Raw genomic sequence first — 12,852 nt, 5'->3', positions numbered from 1 at the left:
GTGTGGCTTATATAATACACATAGTGCTATGATCCCTGTGGATAATTAAAGCTAGGTCCCTTTATATGCCTAGGACAAGTTAACAACCCTTTCACGGTTGTGTTTTCAAAAGGATGACAACTACTTTCCCATTGTACTTTTGTACATTTACATCAAACACTCCCAACTACAGTGTCTCCTAATACGGACCCCTGGGCTAATTAGCAGCTTAGTGTGATTGTTTCAATTTTTCAGCGACCAATTAAGTAGTTGCTCTAGACAGAACTGACAACACAATGTGAATTTTAAAAACCGCGATCTGCTGGTTGAGGGGAGAAAGCCAAACCCAGTAAAGAAAGTGGGGGCAGGGCGAGGCTGTGAGTGGCTCTGTTTCTGCTAGCAGAATACTGGGTCTTAAATTCAGATTAAATCACAGCTTACCTGACGAGTATCCCCCGCCCTTCCCACTAGTAAAATAATAACAATAATTTAAAAAGAGCAGAGCATCTGGGTTACTGCAACGGGAAGCGAGACCTTTAACCATAGCCACCCTACTCGCTCATTGCGAGGCACCTGTTAGATGCGCTCTTGTACCCTGATCCCCATACAGAGAGACAGCTCCACACCTGCATTTACCCTTCAGCCTAAATGGATTCCCATCAAGCCTTTCCCACTTCAGTGTCGGATCCACAGAGGCACCGAACCGCAGCCACTCTCCAGAAGCACTCTCAGCCCCTCCGTCCCCTAAGGGAGATTTAAAAGTGGTCGCCCCCACTCGCCCTCCCCTCAGCCAGCATCTCCATCTAGGGAAGGAATTTCAGTTGTCTCCCGAAGGCCAAAAGCGAAAAGGTGAGGGATGCACTGAGAGAAGAGAAGAGAAGATACCCAACTCACTCCCCTCCCCACTCACCCACGCGTCCGCTCCCGGCTCCCCCCTCCGCCTGCTTGGGTCTGGCGGTCAGGTGAGGTTACCTGGGCTCCCCGAGAAGCCCCGAGGGGCGCTGCAGTCCTTCTTTTTCGAAATCGCCCCGCTCCCCGCCGGGCCCCCAGGACTCTTGCCCCTCTCCCCCCCGCGCGCGTCCCCGGCCCCTCGGGCTCCGACGCGCAGCGACAGCCGCACAGCGCGCTCTGCTCCCCTCCGCCGACCTGGCGTGACGCAGGCGGAGACTACTTAAGGGCGGATTAGAGGCGGCGGCCGCGGATCCCCGAGCCCGGCATTCGGCTCCGCGCGCTCAGCCCCGGCCTCGCAGGCTGCCGCGCCGGAGCGCCAGGTGCCCGCCGAAGTAGCAGGAACAGAGCCGGTGCCCGGACCCTCCCCCGGCCCCCAACCTGCGGCAGAGAGCGGCGCCGAGACCCCTCCTGGGCGGGCGAGCGCTCAAAGACCTGCAGGCTGCCACCCCGCCCCTCGTCCAGGCGTCCGCGGGATCCAGACCCGAACCCCGGACGGCGCCCGAGGTTCGTGCTCTCTCTCTGGACCGCGCCAACTGCCCCATCGGTCCGGACGCGTTTGGATTTCTTTCCCCATTTCTTCTGTTTTAAGTACAATAATAGGAAAGGGGGATTCGAGGATTTTTTTTAAAAAATGCTTCTTTAATTGGGAGGCAATTCACTCCCATTCTGGAGGTGCGGCCCGGGGAGGGGCCAGGAGCAGGAACGTGCCCGGTGCTGCCCAGTCTTTGTCTGCTGCCTCCGGATGCACAGCGATGGGGGAATGGACCATCTTGGAGAGGCTGCTGGAAGCCGCGGTGCAGCAGCACTCCACTATGATCGGGAGGTAAGGGCGACAAGCCGGCAGTCAGCGGGCCCCGTCGGGCGGCCCCGGGAGTCCCTTCTCACACCCGGACTGAATCCCCCGCTCCAACCCCCAGCCCGTCCTCTGCCTCCTCCCCATCGTCCTAAGTCAAGGCTCCGGTGTTCCTGGCGATGAGGGATTACTCCTGACCAACTGCCCATCCCTTCCCCATCAAGCACCACTGGGGCTTCACTCTTCCCACATCAGAAAAGAAGCCGCTGGCTCAGTCTTGGTCCCTCCACTCTCCAGAGTCAGAGCCAATCTCCATCCGGTTCCCTAAATAGAATCTACAAAGAAGGCAGGATTGCATTTGGACAGAGAAAGGCAAATGGGGAGATGGATTTGCTCTTCAGAGCAGATGCCTCTTTTCTCAACAAATAATTACTAAACTAAACTTATTTGGCCGTGTAAACTTACCGAGCCTACACACCCAATTGCCATTTTTGTGTCTGTATATCTATGTCTCTAGAGTTCAATATATATAAATATATATTCATAGCCATCTGCTTATATAAAGCATTAAATTTAATATTCATGTTGAGAATAAACTAAATATACCCATGGAGTAGTTACATGTAACACACCCTGTGTGTAGACCTTGAAGCATGCACCGTCTGTAAAGGTATTCTGTGTGCATTTGCCATATCCAGAGTGAAGGTGTGTTTTGTGTTTCTATACATTCTATATAGAGAGATGAAATCTATCTGTTCCAAGTAGACTATGTCCAGTGTATGATGTTGTGTGTACCTGGGATCTCTATAATATGAAATGTTCCCAGCTTACCAGCACTCAGCAGAAAAGGAAGAGACAAAAAGCTTTCCCAGATTCCCAGTTCAGTACCAGCCGGGGATGGACAGCTCCCCAGTCAAACGACTGGAAAACATCAGCAAAGGGAAGGGAGGAGCAGGGGTTTCCTGTCAGTGACGCAGCCCGTGAGAACCTCTCTCCCTCCCTCTTCCTCTGCTCAGGATCCTGTTGACTGTGGTAGTGATCTTCCGGATCCTCATTGTGGCCATTGTGGGGGAGACGGTGTACGATGATGAGCAGACCATGTTTGTGTGCAACACCCTGCAACCCGGCTGTAACCAGGCCTGCTACGACCGCGCCTTCCCCATCTCCCACATACGTTACTGGGTCTTCCAGATCATAATGGTGTGTACCCCCAGTCTTTGCTTCATCACCTACTCTGTGCATCAGTCCGCCAAGCAGCGAGAACGCCGCTACTCTACTGTCTTCCTAGCCCTGGACAGAGACCCCCCCGAGTCCATAGGAGGTCCTGGAGGAACTGGGGGTGGGGGCAGTGGTGGGGGCAAACGAGAAGATAAGAAGTTGCAAAATGCTATTGTCAATGGGGTGCTGCAGAACACAGAGAACACCAGTAAGGAGACAGAGCCAGATTGTTTAGAGGTTAAGGAGCTGACTCCACACCCATCAGGGCTACGCACTGCATCAAAATCCAAGCTCAGAAGGCAGGAAGGCATCTCCCGCTTCTACATTATCCAAGTGGTGTTCCGAAATGCCCTGGAAATTGGGTTCCTGGTAGGCCAATATTTTCTCTATGGATTTAGTGTCCCAGGGCTGTATGAGTGTAACCGCTACCCCTGCATCAAGGAGGTGGAATGTTATGTGTCCCGGCCAACTGAGAAGACTGTCTTCCTAGTGTTCATGTTTGCTGTAAGTGGCATCTGTGTTGTGCTCAACCTGGCTGAACTCAACCACCTGGGATGGCGCAAGATCAAGCTGGCTGTGCGAGGGGCTCAGGCCAAGAGAAAGTCAATCTATGAGATTCGTAACAAGGACCTGCCCAGGGTCAGTGTTCCCAATTTTGGCAGGACTCAGTCCAGTGACTCTGCCTATGTGTGAGAGGGAAGGTTTCACAAAGGTCTTGGGGATGGCAAGAGCCCCAAGGCAGATGACTGCTCAGAGGTGGCTGTGTCCACCCTCATTTATGTGACTCTCACCATTAAGATGTAGGATAAGACTGGATAAAAGAAGATTTTGCATCAATGGGAGAAGAGGAAAAGTGGAACCATTTTCACATATCACCTAATTGGTTCCACAGAGACAACTGGGTCGAGTGATGAAATGGATGAATTGGACTTCTTTGGGCCCTTTCTGTTCATGGCCCAAGCCTAATCCTGATAACACTGAACTTGCACAGCTACCAAGTAGGACTTAGCCCTGCTGAGCTCTTTATTCTGGTGAATGATGTGAGTTGAGTACTTCATTGATATAAAATTTGTGACCTATCTCAACACGTCCTTTTATCCTGAGCCATGGGACAAACATCCTTGAGGCACCCTTCATGTATCTCCCCCACCAGCATGCCCCTTTCCCTCAATCCAGAATAGCATGCCAGCTGTTTTTTTCAGAATCTGGCCTTACATTAGACCTAATATTGTTTATTTGCAAACTTAGAGGGAATTACATGGGGTGCTTACTGGAGAATGGCCATGGCAGAGGTTTTCATTAGAGCCCCATCTCACTGGCCCTTAGTCATGATGAAAACCTTAGGAATGTCTCAATCTTTCCAATTTTCTAACTCAAACTGCACTGGTGCTGTTTATTAGGGATGGGGGATGGGGGATGGGGGATGGGGGATGGGTGGGAGGGAGGGAACTGCAACATGCAACTACAACACTTTCGTGAGATTGTTGTTGCACTGTTAGGCACACGGTTACGAGCTTCAGGTTATTTCTGCCTTTCAGCTTGTGGGCTTTGGTTAAGATTAAAAAGATTTTTTTTTGGCTAATATCAAGGGTGTCTACCTGAGCCACAGCATTTGTAACTGGTGTATCTCACTCATTTTCTTACATAGTTTTGTTGTGCAACACAGCTGCACGGTCATTTTGCCATGATTTGAATTTACCTGTGTGCTTACACCAGAGACCTTAATCATCCCATGTCAATCCTGATTTATTGTTTTTTCAGTTATTTTTTGAAACACACACACACATACACATACACATACAAAATTACTGGCTTAAAAGACCTGGAACTAAACACTATTGGCTAACATGTGTTTACGGTGACTTATTTGAGACATATACCAAAGGTTCAAAAACCTATTGCTTTGGACTGTGAATATGTTTCCTTCTTTTTGCTCTTATTTAAGTGCCATACTGTATCTTTCATATCCACTGTATATTTAGTTAAAATATTGGCCAAGAGAAATATCTGGGTAATGTGCTTTTATGAAGCCCTTTGTTCCCTTTGAATTATCATTATCATTTTTGATTTAGATATGGACATGGTGTAACACACAACTAAGGATTTGTTTAAAATAAAATTCTTGCCTTTTTTTGTAAAATAGGAAGAGTCTGCACTTTTTGATTGGAGTATATTTATTTAAATGCACGATCAAAAATGTTTTAACAGCAAAACATTGGGGGTAGGAAGTAAGTGATGGTTGAATATTTGAGGAATGACCAATAAAATTCAATCAGCCACTAACAGATGAAGAGAGACTTTTCATGAATATTTTCTTCCAAATCAATGTTTTATGAATGTTCATAAGGGAGTGGTGAGATATTCAAATAGTATTATTAATAACTCCTTTCCATTTCAGCTCAGAACTTTCCCTGCTTGTCTATTTCTTATAACACAAATGTCAATACTACATCATATTAGCCCATTCCAAGAGTGGAATTTGTTTTTCTTTCCACCACATTTTTTTTTCCTGACATGGATTAATTGTTACACTTGGCAGGCATGCTATTCTCTCCATGATCTCTTCAGGGTCTGAGTCTGATGCTTAACACAATGCTAAGCCGGTAGTCAAGCAGATCTCTCTAGACCAGTGCTGCCAGTAGAACTTTCTGTAATGAAGGGGATTTGTTTTCATGAGGCCCAATGTGGCAACAACTAGCCACATGTGACTACTGAGCTCTTAAAACATGGCTAGTGCAAATCAAGAACAGAATTTCTCATTTTGTTTGATTAACTTAAATAGCCATGTATGGTTAGTTGCTACTCTATTACACAGCACATTTCTCAGTGGGTTCTTCAAAGGAGATTGATCATTTATTTACATGTCATAAGACATTACTTTTTAGCCACAACATTTTACTCTCATTTTTGGTATTTTCTGCCTACATGGGGTCCCATTATTTCAGCAGGCTAGTGTTCTTTCTCAGTTCTTCACTTGATCTTAGCCAAAAGGCCGAGAAGCGATCTTTGTCAATTCTTTAGTGCTACGCACCTTCTAATTCCAATGAGCACTTGGCTTGAACATTGTGAAGCAACGTGGGGTTTCCTGGACGATTGCTTTTCAAACACGATTGTTGCGTCTCAACTATGGCAGCACAGATGCCAACTTTAGAATGAAAATATGTTCATTTCAATCTATAGGTTTCTATCTGCAGTATAAATAAGCAGTTGAAGATGATTATCCTTGAGTAAAGAAACAGATCCTCCTCCGTTTTGTGTTTGGTAAGCTAAAAATGTTTTAAGACATCTCCCAGAGATGGAGGAAGAGTGTTGCTTGAAAGCTCTTAGCATATGCTTGGGTGTGAAAGAAATAGGAATCTGTGTGGAAAACAAGGTCTGTTGTATTTATGCCTTGATGTAGGATTAGAAGAACCGTAGTGTTTCCTGGTAGAAATGCATCCCATATCGGTGGGGTTGATCTATTTCAGTTCTGTGATGTTTCCCAACACCTACAAATGGCAAAATTATTAATTCACTTGTCAGCAATGGAGAAGAAAACACTTTCTTTCAGAGTATAGAGTCTTCCCTCAGAATGACCATTGGTGTCAGTCTTTTGCTTTCTATGTAATAAAGAAAATACACTGACGATTTTACGGTTCACATAGCTACGCAATAGGTGTAACCTTAATTTGTGTTTTGTGAGAGAACATCACTGATACAGCCTCTTAAATTTAAGAGACCTTTGGTGAACTGAAGGCCCTCTTGGCCTGTGCACAGCTGTCTGTGAGCGCATATGTGTGCATGTGTGCATGTGTGTGTGTGTACACTGGTTAAGTAGTGGGTGGCAGTGCATCAAATTGGTTTAAAAGTTTGGAGAATAGCCTGGAGAAACTGAAGTTGCTTAACCTGAGGAAAGAAAAGCTGAAAGGGTGGAATTTGTAATTTGTAAGTGCTTAAATAGTTAAGGGTAAAAAATATGAGGGATAGTTGTACTATCTGTGACCTCTGTGGACAGAGAAAAATGACTGGACTTAAAATCTAGGTGGGAGTGGTTTTAAAAGCACTAGAAAGAACATTGTTACCTTTTCACCTCTCTCTCTCTCTCTCTAACTGTTTTTCTCTGCAGGGAATACCTGCCCGTCTACCTCCTTTCACTGGACGCACCCATTAAAAATCAGTTTGGCTGTCCCCTCACCAAGGAACCTATTCAAACCCTCCTCCAGTCTGGCTTAGTGCTCTTGCTCTGAGTCCTCACAAAAGTCACTTTGCTGGTAACTTGCTGTGTGGAGATGAGAATTCTAGATCAGGGCATGGTTCCTTGAGGACAGAAACTATGCTTTACCCATTGTAACCATATACAACATTTATTGTCACCGTCTCAGTGTTTCATCTGAGAATGGTCTTATAGACTCAGAATGTATGAAAGCTAAACACATCCTGTGAAGACATCAAGGAAAACCTTTTATAGTACAGTTGAAGAAACCAAAAGATCTAAACTCAAGACAGTGGGTTTTTAAAAAAGTGGTGTAAGCATTCATCTTGGAGGGTTGGAAGACTTTATTTGGAGGGAACTTAGAAAACATTATTTACATTGGTTTTGTTTTCTTCACATTTTATTAAGTGTATTAGTTCACTAAAGCTGGTGCCATAACAGAATACCACAGATTGGCTGGCTTGAACAGAAATTTATTTTCTCACTGTTCTGGAGGTTGGAAGTCCAAAACCAAGGTACTGACAAGTTTCATTTCTTCTGAGGCCTCTCTCATTGGCTTGCAGATGATCGTCTTCTCACAATGTCTTCACATGGTTGTTCCTTTATGCATCTGTAGCCATGGTGTCACCTGGTGTGTCCAAATTTTCTCTTCTTATGAGGACACCAGTCAGATTGAATTAGAGCTTCATTTTAACTTAATCACCTCTTTTAGAGGCCCTGTCTCCAAATAAAGGCACGTACTGGGCGTTAGGATTATCAGTATATGAATTTTTGGTGTGTGTGTTGGGGGGGTTGGCACCACTCAGCCCATAACACAAATTTTCACATCTTTAGGTACCCTTATGGTTGGGAGGATTACATGATTTCTTGTTCAAAACTGGATACCTTTGAGGATGAAAGGGTCAGAGTAGCCAACTGGATGGAACGCCAGAACAATGGGTAGAAATTTGGTCTGTCCTGGGCAAACCCAATTGTACGGATACCTTACTTAAGATAATAACCAAATATTGAGCTCCTGCTGCAGGGCCTGGAACCTTGGAAACACAGGGATAATAACACTTAAGTCTCAGTTTTTGAGAAGGGCTATGAAAAAGCAACTTCTCAGAAAAAAAGAGCAACATTTATGTCAATGAGTAGTGGAAAAATAGTACAGTAAAAACACTGATGCCCCTGCCCCACTCCAGACCTCCTATCTTAGAATCTCTGATGCCGTATGCTGGGCATCAGTATTTTTAATTTTCACACTCATAAGGTTGAGATCAACTGAGTCAGAGCAATAGCACAAGATTAAGAGAATCTCGTATTTGGTGGATAAATTATGACAGAAGGAAAAGGGAAGTGGGAGGTTCACACGGCAGAGCTGCGCTTGTTTAAATCATTAGTGATGAGAATATTAGTGATGAGAAGCTGTGGATGGAAGCCTAACCACAATTTTCAGGGCTTGAGCTGTGAGACCAGTGGCCATGGATGCGACTTTCACGGTGGCAAGACGGGCTGGCCACGGGTAGAATCTGGAGTGGACAGAGGAGGAAGCACTAAGACAGAGGTTGAAAAGAGCCAGTTAGCAAACCGGAGTTGTAGGGCAGTGTCGTAAAGGTAAGGGAGGTGGAATCTCCAGGAAGAAGATGTGGTATTAGTATTCAATTTTACCACGTCTTTAACCAGATGAAAGAGCAAAATAGAGGCTAGGTAAAGGACTCAAACACATCCAACTAGATTTGTGAGTGGTCTGTGAGAAAATGGAGAGAGGGAGCACAGGCTATCCTTTGCCTTAGATACTTCCAGACCTCCTGTAGGTTGGATGGAAACAATAAGGGCAGGCAAAGGGTAAATTATCAATCCCATTGCAGCCAATGCTCTGACAGCCCACCAGGCACAGCGAGCCAGATGTGGGGAGTCAGCTTCGTGACTACCCAGCAGTTTATGTTCATTTAGTGGTTACCCCCCGGATGGAGTGTGTATTGGCTAAGACAGACCTGGCTGAACTGAACCTAAATGAGTAGTTAAGGCTAAAATGTACACAGTGGCTCTTGTCAGCTTTGGGTAACGAGGGCTGTAGGTAAGGACAGTGAATAAATGCAGAGGCCTCTGAGAGGACAGTGGAGCTGAAAGTCAACACATGAATTACTGATGTGACTCAGATCCACTGTTCACCCCCGCCAGTGTTCTGAGTGTCTGGTAGCTGTGGCCAATGAGGTGGTGAGAAATGGACCAGTTCTTCCTGACTCCAAAGGGGAGGGATGTTTTCTCAAACATGTTTATCTAACTTAATACATAAAGCATCTATCATCTGTAAATATACTTCCACTTCCCCAACTTTCAACTCCTTTTCTTAAAAGGTCTAAATCTCCAAAAATACCAAGCAATAGAAAGTCCTTCAATCCAGTGGTTTCCTGAGCACCGACGGTGTGCAAGGCTCTGTAATAGGTATTACAGGAAATATACAGACAGATATGATGCCCTCCCTACTCCCACCAGGCCTGCAGCCAACCTGAGAAGAATAAGACAACCCTAGAAGGCAGAATGGGATCTCTGCCTTAGTCAATGCTCAAAGGATTCTGAGTTCCAAGAGGGGAAACATCACATCTGCTGTGTGTACATGTGAGCTGGGGAGGTGGAAGGATAGTAAAGCTTTTTATCAATAAAGCATGGAAAGACTTTTCCATGGAAAAGCATGGAAAGACCAACAAAGTTTTTCTTTACTTTTCGATATATATGTATATATATTTTGTTTGTTTGTTTGCCAAGGGGGTGAAACAATTCTGAGACTCATCACTCAGCCCAGACACCACTCCATGGATGGCCAGTGCTATCTGCCATTTGTGGGGCCAGTACCTGTGCCATCCCATCACATTGCAGTGGACAGTGGCTGGGTATCCTGGACCTTGCCTTGTGGACAGCCTGGGCTGACCTGGGAGCGGATGTTGTGAGCCAGTTAGTTCTCTGAGCAGATCAGCAGAAGCTGGGTAGACTCCTGGAAGCTGTGACCTAGTTGTGATTTTCTGAATATGAAAAGTCTGGGTGTTGATCAGGGTCTGCAACAGGAGCCACTTCATCTTGAACCTGACTGAGACACGGAGTCCTAGATTAGATTCAGAACAGATAGATATGGTAGAGTAGGTTGGAGAAGCTACCCAAAAAATGTGAGCTGTGCTAAAAGGAGCCGAGCCAACACTCCTGGGCCCATGAGGGAGGCTGGAGAGATGTGAGCTTATTTCGTGGAACTGAGAATCTGCAATGTTTGGAAACAATGATGATCCCAGGTTGGTATCAAAAAACTTCACCAAGAAGGTGGTATTGAGGTGGGTCCCCCCAAAGAAGAGAGAAGTGGGTAGGAAACAACAAAAACATTCACCTCCAGCTGAGAACTGGGGAATCTTGTTTTGTCTGGAGCTCACAGAGAGAAGTCATGGGAGGTGAGTTTGGATAATGGACTGTGCTGCACATCAGGCAAAGGAAGCTGAGCTGAATTGGGTAGACAATGTGAAGACATGCCTCTCAACAAAGCCTTTTTTTTTTTTTTGAACAGTATCTTGCTGTGTTGCCCAGGCTGGAGTGCAGTAGCATGACTGTGGCTCTCTGCAACCTCAAACTCCTGGGCTGAAGCAATCTCCCACACTTCAGCTTCTAGGGTAGCTGGGACTACCAGCATGCACGACCATGCCTGGCTCCAACAAACCCTCTTAAATACCATTTATTTGAGCACTGCCATGTCCCCAGGCTTCAGCCACACTGTCCCTGTCTAACTATGCAGAGGTTCATTGGGCCCGTTTCAGGATCAGCTTTGATTTGGAAAAGACATTACAATCTCAAAAGTTAGGGATTGGAGCAAATATGCAGGGTGATGGTTGGGGATTTGGCAGCATGGCCCCATTAACATTAGTGGGAGTTAGTCTGCTAAATCCTAGACACTGAACAGAATCCTCATGTTTATTCACGGTGACCTTTCTGCTGTAAATTGATACAATATTTGAGAATCACTTAGAACCGATTAAGCTTTGTAGCATCTCCCTTTCCTAAAAGGGAAATCTTTCTGAAAACTGCTGCTGTGTGCCCTGAAATGTTTGTATTTACGGGCAACTCTGGCAGCAGGAACATATGGATGCCTAAATATAGAGTTTTGATAGCTCTGAGACAGTTGATCTGGGGAGTTTTATCTGCTGTACCTGTCTCCAGGTGGGGACCAAGCTTTTTACAAATGATCGTTTTCTTCAACGAACTTCTTTCCTTTTTGTACAATTTTATGTTATCTTTCCATGTTTATTTTCTGAAAGATAATTTAAAAAAGAAATATCTGAAGCCTTTTTATATGAAATCTAAAGATTCTATTCATAATTTCAAAAACAGCCGAGTATGTGCTAAATATTTACCATGTTCCAGATCTCATGCTTTACATGAATTACCTCACTCAACCCTAACACATAACCCTGGAAAGAGTGTTAATTGCTATTATATGAATTTTTTTTTTCAGATGAGGAGAACAAAATATCTAGATGTGATATCAACTTGACAGGTATATATTGTGAACTGGTCCATTTCTCACAACCTCATTGGCCACAGCCACCAGACACTTGACAGATTCCAGCCCATGCAGTGTGATGTTGAAGCCAAGTTTAACACTTCATGATATTGCCTTCGGGAAGCTGCTAGATGAGGTCTCAGGAGACCTGGAATACTGGTCTGCTACCTCTCTCTCAGGACAGCCTTCACAGGAACTTTTCCCCTCCCACTTTGCCCCACCAAAGGTTCTCTTCTTGTGTGTCTTTGCAGGGCATGAGATAGTGAGGTTTTCCGCGGCAGTGCCACGTAATTGTCATCTTTGAACCTAGAGTTGCTGGCACATAGCACGGCTTCACTCAAGTTTATTGACTGAATAAGTAACTAAAAATATATACTCATGGAACATTGATGGGGATAAGAAAGGTCATCCCATTCACACCTTCATTTTGTAGCTACAACTTAGATCTGGAAAGTAAGCTGGAATAAGGAATTCCAGGTTAGATGGAAGTTGAGGTAGGGTAGAATTAAGATAAAGAGCTTCCCAAATTGTCAGGAAGGTTGACCTGGGCTGGACAGAGGTCATTAGCAGTGGCTGGCAAAATCAGAGGCCCCAGCTCCTAGTTCAGATCTCTCCAACCCCCAGGGGTCATGAGAATCATAAGTTACACAGTGCGAGGAGGAGCTTTCGCCTTGAGTAGGTATGTGGCTCATCAGCTCTGAGGTCTTATGTTCCTGGGCTTAGTCTAGGTCAGAGGATTAACTCTGGGTATGTGTTTATCTCTGGAAGCACCTTGGGCAGCTCTCCCTCTGTCGCCACCCTGAGAAACCAAATTCTTTGCTACTTCTTCCAGAACCCTGGCCAGCATAGTGGTCCTAGACAGAGCTCAGGATCCCCCAGACCTTGAAGATGACTCGTGAATCCCACCCATTCTGACTACAGCTTCTCTGTGGGCTCTTCTCTCTTTTCCAGGAGCCTGTGGGTGCCCTGTACTGCAAGCTTATTTGTTAATGTTTCCCAGTGCTCTTTAGAACTTTCTCTCTTCCCCTGCTTTTTTTCATCACTATGCTTCGCCTAAAAGGTGTTCAGTGAATGTATTTATTCTTTTAGCACCTATCTACTGAATATAATACATGTACATGTTTAGCTCTGAGCTAGCACTAATGACACAGACGATATGTAAGAGAAAACCAAAGGAAATAGCTTGAGGGTGGCCCTTCT

At 45.4% G+C, this 12,852-nt stretch overlaps 1 protein-coding gene across 1 annotated transcript; it reads left to right on the top strand.

The window, feature by feature from the left end:
• Positions 1-964: 964 nt before the first annotated feature.
• GJD2 (gap junction protein delta 2) lies at positions 965-5,081 on the top strand. The gene is made up of 2 exons (XM_001087723.5): positions 965-1,753; positions 2,740-5,081. Exons 1-2 carry the CDS (start codon positions 1,683-1,685, stop codon positions 3,632-3,634), a joined length of 966 nt encoding a protein of 321 aa, XP_001087723.1. The 5' UTR covers positions 965-1,682; the 3' UTR covers positions 3,635-5,081.
• Positions 5,082-12,852: the final 7,771 nt, after the last annotated feature.

The sequence above is a fragment of the Macaca mulatta genome, chromosome 7 (genome assembly GCF_049350105.2).
Source record: "Macaca mulatta isolate MMU2019108-1 chromosome 7, T2T-MMU8v2.0, whole genome shotgun sequence".
Lineage (NCBI taxonomy): Eukaryota > Metazoa > Chordata > Mammalia > Primates > Cercopithecidae > Macaca > Macaca mulatta.
The sequence above is the reverse complement of the archived record's forward strand: the minus strand, read 5'-3'. Positions and strand labels throughout refer to the sequence as shown.